We start from the raw sequence: 12957 nt of genomic DNA on the forward strand, positions 1-12957 counted from the left end.
TCAAGCAGATAATTTCAGAGCTTTAATTTTAATATTTTTAAAAAGGAAGAAAACGGGAAGTACTGGGTAGGTTTGTAATATCTTAACCGTTATCAGTAATTATAACACAATATTAATGTTATAATTATTGGCCATACTTTTTATATTAGTGTATCTATCTTTTTCGAATTATTGGTGCTTTCTAAAACCTTTATTATTATTATTATTGCTTATATTTGAGGTTTAGGAATTTAAACAAAACCCTTTGTTTGTTCAAATTTAGGTGTAAGTAACTTGGATGTGTAAATCATCCCTGACATGAATTATAATTATTTATTTATTAAAAGCGTGCTGTTTCTCCTCTAAGTGATCAGACTTTGATTTTCGGCTGGTGAGCGATAAAACAGTTGAAAAGATCCTAGCAACTGCATAGCAGCGTACTTAAATAAACATTCAGAACACCTTTGCAACTACGTAGTAACACCCTGGCACCCACCCTGAACACCCTAACATTATGATGGCAACTTTTGCAACTCACATTTTCTTTAGAATATGCAAACATGTAGTTTTTGATGTGTCAGAAATATTACCAACTTATCGCAAGATTTAGCCTAACATGAACAAACTTGGAGATTGTTTTATCTAAAGATAAGCCAATTCAAAAAAAAAAAAATTAGCCACAGATTTTGATTACTTCCTATTCCTTTCCACCCATCATGGGCACTTCATGATTGTTTAGTTTGTTTGTGAATATATCCTGTTGTGTGTTGTAATTCAGGTCCACGCCATTCCTCTGCGCTCGTCCTGGGTGATGACCTGTGCCTACGCTCCTTCAGGGAATTATGTGGCCTGTGGAGGCCTGGACAACATCTGCTCCATCTACAGCCTCAAGACCCGCGAGGGCAATGTGCGCGTCAGCCGCGAGTTGGCCGGTCACACAGGTACGGGACGTGACCTCCCGAAAACACTTCACACACTACGTCTTAGCTCTTTGGTTAAGCATTGTGATTCACTCTTAAATAGATGCTTAATGACAGCATCAGCGATTACGTTATGCACTCTTATTCTGTTAAATTATTTATTTTATTTTTTTTTAACAGTGAATGTTAAAACATGAATGGTCCTAAAACCAGGTGTCATTATCTTTCAGAAAGTGCATATAGCTTATTTTTTCTGTTTAATTTTAAGGTGTAATATAAACTGGATATGTTTCCAGAAGGACTAAGTTGTTAATGGAGCTTTCAGTTCATTTCAGTCTGCATATGGAGGATGGAACAGTGTTTGTTTGAGATGTGTTATAAACTTCCTGTCATCTACAGGATACTTGTCTTGCTGCCGCTTCGTTGACGACAACCAGATTGTTACAAGTTCTGGCGACACCACCTGGTGAGTAAGAGGAACTGCAAGTTTGTGTTGGGTGATGGATTGAATATTCACAGCAGTGCTTCTGGTGGCAACATTGTGAATATCGCATTGTATATGTTAATAATTCTTTTAATTAGGCCTTTTAGGTTTCCTGTCATTATACTCCTTTAAAAAAAAAATCTTTAATTTAATGTATGAAAGCATTAAGACATTTTTTAAAGCGTCTGATTTAAAACTTTAGTAGCAAAAATAATGTTATAGTGTGGCAAGTTTGAGTCATGAATCAGTTCATTGAATCACACGGTTTGTTCTTGCTATTGCTCAAAAATATTCTTGGAAGTCTTTTCATGACATTTTGCATGTATTTAAATGTTTTTGTAAAATATGTATGTTGGTAAATATTTGCTGTAAGCATACAAATTAAATTATTACAAATATGTTTCAATAATTGTGTTTTTCCTGTGTCTAAAATGGTCTTTGGTGGTGGGTGACGTATACAGTCATCCATATGCTCAAAGTTGGTTTATTGCACTAATTGCTTGTGGCTGAAATTGTGCGCTGTTTTAACACACTTTAAATGGCAATGTTTTGGTGCGTCTTGCAGTGCTCTCTGGGACATAGAGACCGGTCAACAAACGACCACGTTCGCAGGACACACTGGTGATGTGATGAGCCTGTCTTTGGCTCCAGACACCAGGCTGTTTGTGTCGGGGGCCTGTGATGCCTCTGCTAAACTGTGGGACATCCGTGAAGGCATGTGCAGACAGACTTTCACTGGCCACGAGTCAGACATCAATGCCATTTGTGTGAGTACCCCTGCATCTCATGTACTTTTATATGCTAGTGTTTACATATTGATTCTAACAGATTATGATACCCCTCTACAAAAAGAGGGTACGTGTTTTTTAACTCTATGGGGGGGTCCTTTACAAATGCCCCTGATGGTTACTTGTCATTATTTATACCACATTCTTTGATAGATTTTGTGGACTAATGTTTTTCAAATATTATATGAATACTTTAAAACAGAATTGTTTCACTTTAGGGCTGGATGATTTGACGTTATATATATATATATATCATGGCGATGATATAAAGTGTCAACCAATAGAGATAGAAATAAAAATGTCATTTATATATTAATTAATATATAAAATTTTGGTAGAAAATCTCATTCGCTTACTGGGCTAATTTATAACATTTGGAGTAAAAAAAAAAACAAGTTCAAGGGATAGTTCAACCCAAAAATGAAAATTGTCATAATTTACTCACCCTCAAATTGTTCCAAATCTTTGAGTTTCTTCTGTTGAACACAAAAGAAGATATTTGGAAGAATGTTGGTAATCAAATAGTTGAAGTTAGCCATTGACGGCCATAGTAGGAAAATAAAAATACTATGGAAATCAATGGTTACTGTCAACTGTCTGGTTACCAACATTCTTCAAAATATCTTCTTTTGTGTTCAACCGAAGAAAGAAACTCAAAAAGGTTTGGAACAACATGAAGGTGAGTAAACAATGACAGAATTGTCATTTTTGGGTGACCTTTCCCTTTAACATGTCGGTCTCAAACTTTGTATACACAGAACCACACAGTAAAATGTTTGACAATTTCAGGGATTCTATTCACAAAAGTATGTCAATTTTGGTATTAAAAAGTTTAAAATTAGCATTCAAATAAAAACGGTTATCATAATTTGGGGCAATTCCACCGAGATTAAAAGCTGTTAAAGCAATCAGCTATTTTCTGTTCCTGCTTGCGCTTCATATGTGCCATGTCAGATAGTTCATTCATCAACCCGGCACATCAGCTTACAGAAAACGAATTATTTTGACATGTAGCAGGCCTAAAATGTCCTTAAAATAAGCTGAATATTATTGACCGAATGTTGAGCTACAAAACAAATTAGCAGTTCTCAAAATATCAGCAATGCCACACAAATATCTCCACGGGGTGGTGGTGGAGGGGGGGTTAACTTATTTCAATTCTGAATATTGTTCCATACAATGAAAATGAGTTTCTTGATATGATATGTAAATGTAGACTATTCAAATTCTTTGTAGTGAAAACCTAAATTAATTCAGTTAATAATTAACTTATATTTGACCTGTTCATATAACTCCATTGAAACTTGCAGCTTGTTGCTAGCTAGCAACAAATACATTAGCAGATGTGCTGCTGAGAGTTTACAGATCCCCAGTCAGTCATTATACTGACGATCCCTCAGTTTTGCTTCATGAGAAGAACAATACACCTTTTTTTTTTAATGAATTTTTTCAAATGTTTTGTACTCCACCTAACCATTAGCTCCAATCTTCGATTCACATTCGATTCCCGGCCCACACGACTCCACATGCCGAAGTGTCCTTGGGCAAGACACTGAACCCCGAGTTGCTCCCAATGGCAGGCTAGCGCCTTGCATGGCAACTCTACCGTCATTGGTGTGTTAATGTGAATGGGTGAATGAGATGGTGTAAATCCATTCCCAAGCAAAGCATGCTGGGAATGGGAAATATTACTCACATTACAAATATTATTCACATAGTCCCAACACAAAGTGAACAGTGAAATGAAGATGCAACCAAATGCTAAAGAATTATTGCATTAATCTCATTTTAATTAAGTTTATTTTAAGTAAAAAAAAATTTAACCACTGTCTCCAGACAGTTACCTCATGTAGACCCAGTAAGTCCCAGAAAAAATATAAAAATGACTTTGCAACATATTCATCATATTAGGGGTGTATTCAAATAATTGTTTTGTGTTAACTCCATTTTTAATGCATTTTTAAAGATCCGGATTTCATTGACCCCTTTTGTAGTGTTCTACTTTCTCTAAAGATCTTAAAATAATAAAGATTTATGTTTCCCCCTTTCAGTTCTTCCCCAATGGCAATGCATTTGCCACCGGCTCAGATGATGCCACCTGCCGTCTGTTTGACTTGCGCGCCGACCAGGAGCTCATGGTGTATTCTCACGACAACATCATCTGCGGCATAACCTCTGTGGCCTTCTCGAAGAGCGGCCGCCTGCTGCTCGCCGGCTATGATGACTTCAACTGCAACGTGTGGGACACCCTCAAGGCTGACCGCGCTGGTGAGATATTATATAGTCTGCAAACATGAGCTTGTAATAGTTACCATCAGTAGGGCATGCTTTAGTGACCACCTTGTAGCATACAATCCAACTGCACAGGTTTTGCATCGCATTCAGTATGTACCGCACGGCGACTCTTTTATGTAACAGTTCAATGAATGCTTGCAGACACACCACATTGGTTTATCTCTTTTGCATATGCCATCATGCTCCATAATCCCACGGTGTTTAACAGGACACATTTTCTTATATCAAGCAATGACATTCATATACAGCTCTTAAAAAATTAAGAGAACACTGCAAAATTATCCATTTCTCTGGATTTACTATTTATAGGCGTGTGTTTGAGTAAAATAAACATTTTTGTTTTATTCTATAAAGTACTGACAACATTTCTCCCAAAATTCCAAATAAAAATATTGTCATTTATAGAGCATTTATTTGCAGAAAATGACAACTGGTCAATATAACTTAAAAGATGCAGTGTTGCCAGACCTCAAATAATGCAAAGAAAACAAGTTCATATTCATTTATCAATATTTGGTGGAATAACCCTGATTTTAAGTCACAGCTTTCATGTGTCTTGGCATACTCTCCACTAGTCTTTCACATTGCTGTTGGGTGACTCCTGGTGAATCTATTCAAGCAGCTGTGCTTTGTTTTATGTCTTGTGGCCATCCATCTTACTCTTGACCACATTTTTCAAGGGGTTTAGGTCTGGAGATTCAAGGGGTTTAGGTCTGGTTTTCAAGGGGTTTAGGTCTGGAGATTGGGCTTGCCAGCACCCCAGATCATCACTGATACTCCACTTGGTCATCTAATGGTTAGACCGAGACCTGGAGAGGCCTTTTAAGCCACAGTATCTCGCACCTACTGTGAAATTTGGTAGAGGATCAGTGATGATTTGGGGGTGCTTCAGCAAGGCTGGAATCAGGCAAATTCATCTTTGTGAAGGACGCATGAATCAAGCCACGTACAGTTCTATCCTGAAAGAGAACTTGCTTGCTTCACCTCTGACAATGTTCCCCAACTCTTGAGGATTGGTTTTTCTGAATCCTTTAAAGTCCAGATACAAAATTGAAAAAAGTTTGAACACTTAGACTGGAATTGTTCATTTTGTTTGTATCCAGTAGACTAGTTAACAATAAAGTTTCCTTAATAGGCTATACATTTATATTGAAATAATGTGTAGTGAGAGGTTTGTGTTTCTTTACATATAAAAGAGTACCCCCCAATTATAGTTCCACACAATAATGTAAAGATTTTCTAAACTGATTATGCAAAAAACAACACTGGTATCAGATTGGGAAATACTGATATTTCAGATATCAGAATCAAAAGAGGAAAAAAAAGTGGTATCTGTGCATCCCTAGTATTGTGTAGTGACATTGTGCTGTTACAGGTGTGTTGGCTGGCCATGACAACCGAGTAAGCTGTCTGGGTGTAACTGATGATGGCATGGCAGTGGCCACAGGGTCCTGGGACAGCTTCCTCAAGATCTGGAACTAAATGCTGAAGGTGCTTGCAATACAACATGTCCGATACAGTAAGAACCAGCATCTTCTAACACGACCTAAAATCAAACAAGAAACACTTTGTGTTTTTTGCATGACATTTACAGGTGACCTCATTTCTCCTGCTATTTTGGCTATGTGAGAACAGATAAACAAAATAGGTACATTTTATGTATCAACTTTCTATTATTTATTATAATGAAAGTGTATTAAATTAATAATTATAGTTAATTATTAATCATAAAAAGGTTTTTGTATCCTGGGTGATACAAACATTTCAGAGGCTGAGGAAAGGAGCAAAGTGAAAAAAAGTTTTTTGTGAAACATTCTTGGTGTCCTTGTAAATACTGAGGTTACATGACTAGATAAATTTCGGCATGTACTCTTCATCTTTATTTAAAAGTAACTTTTTTTTAAAAGGCTTTTAAATGGTATTTTCTTGATTTCTACAAGCTGCAAAATTCTAAATAAAGGCAATATATTAAACATATGGGAAAACATGGAAATAGAAATATATATATATATATATATATATATATATATATATATATATATATATATATATATATATATATATATATATATATATATATATATATATATTTTATTATAATTTTTAAGTGACCTTATTACAGTTAATAGAGCAGTAATTATATAGTACAATTAATTATAATTAATATAACACTATCTGCATAGATTTTCTAGTGTATGTTATAAGTAATTTAATAATATTTTTATGTAATGTAATTAATAGAATTCATATTTATTACAATATTAATAATTATAATTAATAAAATATAAAAAGTTTACATGATCAACCAACTTGTTGCCATGTTGCTTAACATTCTCAATATAAATTACAAATGAGACTTATCGAAAGACTGATTAATATTCACATTTGTTTTATCTAATTACAATGTATAAAATGTATACATAAACGTTCAAGTGTGTATTAAAATTAATATAATTACCATTTATTCAAGTAATAATAAGTGTAATTGTGGAATTAATAGAATTATTAATATATTAATTAATACAAATTATTTGTATTATTAATATAATATAAAACATTTTACATGACCAACCAACTTGCCGTGTAAAGTTGCTTTATTTTCTCTAAAAATGTCAAATGAGACTGTATTTATTATATAAACACTATGATATGTATCTTATCTAATTACAATAATGTATCAAATTATGCTTAGTTTTTAATATATATATATATATATATATATATATATATATATATATATATATATATATATATATATATATATATATATATATATATATATTAGTAATTAATATTCAGTTAAATTATTAAAGTATTTATGTAATGTAATATAATTAGTATTTATTACATTATTAATAATTGGTACTTATTAGATTAAAGTAGTTGTTGTAAATTATAATTAATAATTATGATAATATAATATAACATTTTAACACGATCAACCAACTTGTGATGTAAAGTTGCTTTATATTCTCAATTTAAACTACAAGTGAGACTTGCAGTATTATCGAAAGACTTTTGAAAATTCACATATCTTATTATAATATATAAAATGTATGCATAAACTCTAGTTTAGAAGTAATATAATTAATATTCATTAAATGAATAATCATATAGAAATTATGTAATGTAATTCATATTTTTACAATTATTAAATTAGTTATATACTATAATAAATAATTATTATAATTAGTAATATACCATTTCTGTATGATCAACTTGCTGCCATGTAAAGTTGCTTTACTTTCTCAATATAAATTGCAAATTAAACTTATTTTCGAAAGTGATTCATAATCACATCTATTTTATCAAATTACAATAATGTTTATAGATATAATGTAACTGACATATAGACATTGTAAACCATGTAAAATATAGATTCAGATTCTCCTAATACAATTGAAATGTCTTATTTCTATTGCTGTAAAATCTGAATTGGGAAGATTGTTGGACAGAGACGATAGGTCTTTTGAAATGTGCTTGAATTTATTAATAATGTTAATGGATATTTTTACTGACAGAAATCTAGATCATCTGTTTAATCTCTTGTTATTCAATGTGAACCTTCTATGAAATATCCCAGTAGCTGTTATACAGTGATTGTGTTTGGCCTAAATGGTTAATCATTTTCTTCTTTTTGTTTCGTTTCAGATATCATTTGATCTCCAAAGTTGACTGGAAGACCATTCCAACTTAAGAATGTTAAATCTCACAGCATCGTCAACAAACAAAAACATCTTACAAAACTGACTGACACCACCATGAAAAGAAATAAAACTTCTAAGGGAAAACAAGGTCTTTCCTACACCAAGAAGAGCACAATTTGTTTTATCACCCAGCTTGAAAAAAAAAAAAAAAAGAAAAGAATTCCTGTGGTATCAAATTAATAACGACGCATTCCCTCTCGGACCGTTCTGTGTCACCCTGTAAGAAAACACAAAAACACTATCATCCCACGCTTATGTATCATGTGTCTAGAGAGCAAATGTTGGAGTGTAATTGTAAAAATTATTTAACTCTCTTTTTGTTTTGTTTCTTCAAACATTTATCTGATTCGTCTTAGATATTTTCCTGCCTATATGTTTCTGATTAGAAAAACCTTTTAATCCTATTATAAAACCATGTGAAAACAAGAGTTCTGAATAATGCTGATATTAGACAAGGATGGACGAGCAGCTTTTTATAAAGATGCCAATCATGTGTTGTGTTTTTCATTTTGTGCACCAGGTTGCTCTAGAGGTTGTGTAGTTTTCATAACGCGATTCAAGCGAATGGAAAAAACGCGTGCCCTCGCGTGGTCATAATTCATATTCTTGGGTGACAAAAGGGCAGCCCCGAGCAGCTTTAAACTGTTTCCAGTTGTTAACCATCGCTGGGCTATTGTCGTTTTTCCGGGTAATAACAGCCTTAGCTTTCTAAAAATGTAGTCATGATCTGTGCATTAGTTAACTTTTCTCCATGTGAATCCTGGTCCTTGTCATTAAAGAAAAAAGAAAATTCCATAAAAAAAAATGCCATCTCGCTTTGAAAAACTTTGCCATTTCCGAGTCCGAGGTACTCGCGTCATTTTATCCACGAATGGCCGTTTGTAAATATGGGTATCTGACTTGCACGTGAATGCAGCATTATATCCTAGCTAATGTTTCTTTCCAGTCTCGTCACCGCTTTGTTTGCACAATAGGAAACTTGACTAGCGTTTTAAGCGTTAACTAACCAAGCACATGCCGTTAATCACATTGAATGCTAATTTTAACGTAGAAAATGCGGGGAGAGAAAAAAAAAGTACAAAATGTTAAAAATTTTAATAAAAAATGCAATCCTCTTTCATTTGGATTAAAAACCCTTCCGATTAACCCCTTAACTTTTGTTCTGGTCTTACGTTCGTATTCTCGGTTACTTGAAGCGTTTGGCTTTAATTCTTTCCTTTCATTGGGGGGGTGGACTTGTTTTCAACAATGTCCGGGGGGGGTGTAGGTGTTTTGAAAATGAAACCTTTCCAATAATTTAGTTTAATTGTATTTTTTCTTTTTTGCCCCAGTTTGAGAAAGAGAACCGATAGCCCTGTCTGTGCTTGGAAATACAGTTACTACTATGTGAATGAAATGTTGTACAAATCAATGTCTGAAAATAATGATAATTCTGAAATTTTTAAGTTAAGCGTTTTATTTCATCTGCCATGAATTAACGTAGTCGCATGCTGTAGAATTTGCTTAAAACGGGCGCTGACGTCTTTCGGACCACTGACCTGCACTGGGACGGCGAAATCGATAAGAAACAGACATTTTAGAACATTAAAAGTTTGATTCCAAACGTTTTAGACATGCTGTGCATACATCCTTTACTTTTACTGGCAAAGCTATGCACCTGTGTGAGAAATCGAGAGGGAGAAATGACATTTCCTGCTAATCATGGCCATTCTTCCTTGAGAAACCCCTCCGAATGTTTCTGAATTAAATAACAGTTGCAAAACTTTCCCATTTGAGAGTCTAAAACCTTTGTGTGAGTTTTCTAAATCAAATGTTCCGAAATCACGACCAACACTTTTGGCTTTTCTTTTAAAGCGTTTTTTTTAAAATGGCATCTGATATGGCAGAATATTCTGTTCTTTTTCCACTGTAAACAGATGCACTTTCTTTAATAGTTGTGACTTTTTTTATTTTTTTCCTTTCTCTGCGATAATGTACAATAATTGTGATTGTATTTGTGTGTGCTGCCACCAGTAAAGATTAATTGCAGTTCAATTAAAAATGGATTCCCCTTATTTTCTTTCTTCATTAATAACTGTAGAGCTCAGCACTCCCTATCTCACCTTTTGTATTTAATTTCAGTCTGTTGGTGTACCACAGAAAGCTGGATGCAACATAGAAACTATAATAAAATGTACTGTTATTTAAGATGTAATAAAAACAAGTTTGAGATGTCTCTGATGTTCTGATATTCTGATATTTTGGTAGCGCGTTTGCGGCGCCAGAAAGTAAGCTTAGTAAAAGACGAGTTAGCAGTTCCTCATTCTTTAAGACTTCGTGGTGTACGTGACCTCCAACCATCACCTGATATTTGGGTTCATTTCCAGCCAATGTGATCTGTGCTTTGCTTGATAAGGCAGAAATAGCCAGTGATATGAGGTTAGGTATAGTCATGGAAAACCTAGAAATGGGAGATCATTTGAACATTTTAGATTTACAAGGCCTGAAAAACTAATTGAATTTTCCAGGTTTAATACAAGTTAAGCTCAGTTGACCGTATTAGTGGCATAATGTTGATAACCACAAACATTATTTGGGCTTCTCCAATCTTGTCTGTAATGTGCTAATTGTATGAGTAAAGTTGTTGGGGCAGGTCTCTCTTATCAGAGGGCCACAGACACACAATTGTACAGTTTTAGAGAAACTTAACCTATGAATGGCTTATTTATAGTCGTCTCTGTATATTAAAGGTGCTGTAAGCGATTTTATTTGTCCTACTTCCTGAGAGATATTAAGTGTTGTGACTCGTGAGATATCGCACCTTTCTCTGTGACCGCTTATACTCTAAACAGCAAACAAAAATGTGTCTGCGAACCACGGACGCTTTCTGCCAGTCAATCATTTTGTGCGTTCTCATAGTGTTGTAGTTGCAGCGCTACAGTGCTCGCCCACTTTTTCAACCATCTGGGTTTTTAAAGTATTTTCCCCATTCATTTCTTCCATAGACTTCATAAAATCCTTCATAAACCTTTGTAAGCCATGAACCAAACCGACCAGCTCAGAGGAGAATCACAACATCACAAACTTTGTTTTGAGAGAAAAAAATATTTGAAATTTGGACAAAGATTAAGGTACAAGGCTGTACTTACTGTCTCTCATGAGGACACAATCTACAGTCCCATCAAGCATTGCAAATGATGTCTGAATAAAATACTATGGGGAAAATATAAAACTATGGATATTAGGTTGTTTATTACAAGTATAGGAACAATATATTCCTATATGTACAAATGTGAGTAATTTATGTGAGTGACTCGCTTACGCCATTCACACGAATTCATGGGAGCGCATGATCGCTCCGAGGAACATTTTCTGGGTTTCGTTATGCAGACTGATGGCTTCAACAGAAACCAAATACCACTGATGAACAACCTCATAGCTCACGGTAGGTCTGTCTTTAAAGATGTATAGGTTATCGTTGAAAATCAATTCGTCTATGGGATTGATCTATTGTCACACAATATACATACATTTTCACACATATACAGTGAAATTATTATTTTTTTCACATATACCAGCTAAGCTGAGGTCAGAGTGCAGGGTCAGCCATGATACAGCACCCCTGGCACAGATAGGGTTAAGGGCCCAACAGTGGTGTCTTGGTGGTGTTGGGGCTTGAATCTCCAACCTTCTGGTCAGTAACCCAGAGCCTTAACCGCTGAGCCACCACTGTTGTACTTTGAGTCTTGATGCCAGTTTTATGACATGTTGCTCATATCAATTGTCAGTTGAGGGCGCTATTTTGCTTCTGTTGTTTTTGGCAACAGTTTTTACTCTTATGTCGGTGTCAATAAAGCTCATTTGGTATATTTGGAGTGCAGGGTTTTGGAAAGAGGGGGTGTGACTAATCCAACAGCTCAATTTTTGGAAATTACAGAACGGCTAAAAATACAGCACCTTTAAGATGGGATTGGAGGAAGTATTTTTAACCCTGAAAATGTTGCATAGTTCAGTTTTAAATTCTTCAGTAAACGTAGTTAGCTGTAAATTAACTGATTGGCTAGGAATGGCTCTTTTTGAGGGTAATCTCTATTAAATGATTTAAAGTACTAATCCCGTACTAACAAACTACTGCAAATATTGTGGAAATTCATTGGTCAAAAATGTGGGAACTCTGTGTTTTTGGACAATAACATCTTTTCACATTGGAAATATGGCTGTTATGCACAGGTGCAAGTAAAGTGATTTTAATAAATTGGTTAAAGCAAAATAATACGCAAACATAAATTACCATCACAGCTGTATAAACAGAAGTACTTCAGTGGAAACACCAACGCTGAGTCTTAGAGAAGCTTCTTACTTGTATAGACAATATACTGCAGTTATCTGAGAGATGCAATTTGAGTCTCTGTTTTGGTAATTTACTTGACCTAAAGGTCTGCATACTTCACTATCCATCAGCTGTAGTGAGTAAATGACCATTACTTTTCATGAGAAATAAGATTTTCAAGAAGAACAGCCGTTGTGGAGGCTAAAAACTTCTCTAGGTCCTAACTTATAATTTGGTACCTGTCTGTTTTGTAGTTAATAATTTGTTTCACATGTACTGCAGTGTTATTAACCCTGGAGTCTTCATCTTAAGACCTCTTTAGACCACAGAAATGTATCTGGGTCTTATATCTCCAAAGCCTTGGTCTGGATCTGGGTCTTGACCAATGGTATGGCATGCTTATATTTACTATCTAAGCTCGTGTGTTAGTTAACGCTTCTACAAGTTTTCAACACCTGCCTCCCTTACGGGTCCT

General features: G+C 34.5%; 1 protein-coding gene across 2 annotated transcripts in view; it reads left to right on the forward strand.

Annotated features, from left to right (window-relative positions):
• Positions 1 to 9994, forward strand: part of gnb1b (guanine nucleotide binding protein (G protein), beta polypeptide 1b) — a 37178-nt gene extending 27184 nt beyond the window's left edge. The window contains exons 6-11 of one of the 2 annotated variants that reach the window (XM_052130340.1): positions 758 to 920; positions 1299 to 1365; positions 1949 to 2150; positions 4223 to 4439; positions 5842 to 5957; positions 8118 to 9994. In XM_052130340.1, the coding sequence (XP_051986300.1) occupies positions 758 to 920; positions 1299 to 1365; positions 1949 to 2150; positions 4223 to 4439; positions 5842 to 5948 (756 nt within the window). In that variant the 3' untranslated portion in view covers positions 5949 to 5957; positions 8118 to 9994. Of the gene's footprint in view, positions 1 to 757; positions 921 to 1298; positions 1366 to 1948; positions 2151 to 4222; positions 4440 to 5841; positions 5986 to 8117 lie in introns of both variants that reach the window. The other variant, XM_052130339.1, reaches the window with a different exon arrangement.
• The last annotated feature ends 2963 nt before the right edge of the window (positions 9995 to 12957 follow it).

This window comes from Xyrauchen texanus, chromosome 7, assembly GCF_025860055.1.
Source record: "Xyrauchen texanus isolate HMW12.3.18 chromosome 7, RBS_HiC_50CHRs, whole genome shotgun sequence".
NCBI classification, from domain to species: domain Eukaryota; kingdom Metazoa; phylum Chordata; class Actinopteri; order Cypriniformes; family Catostomidae; genus Xyrauchen; species Xyrauchen texanus.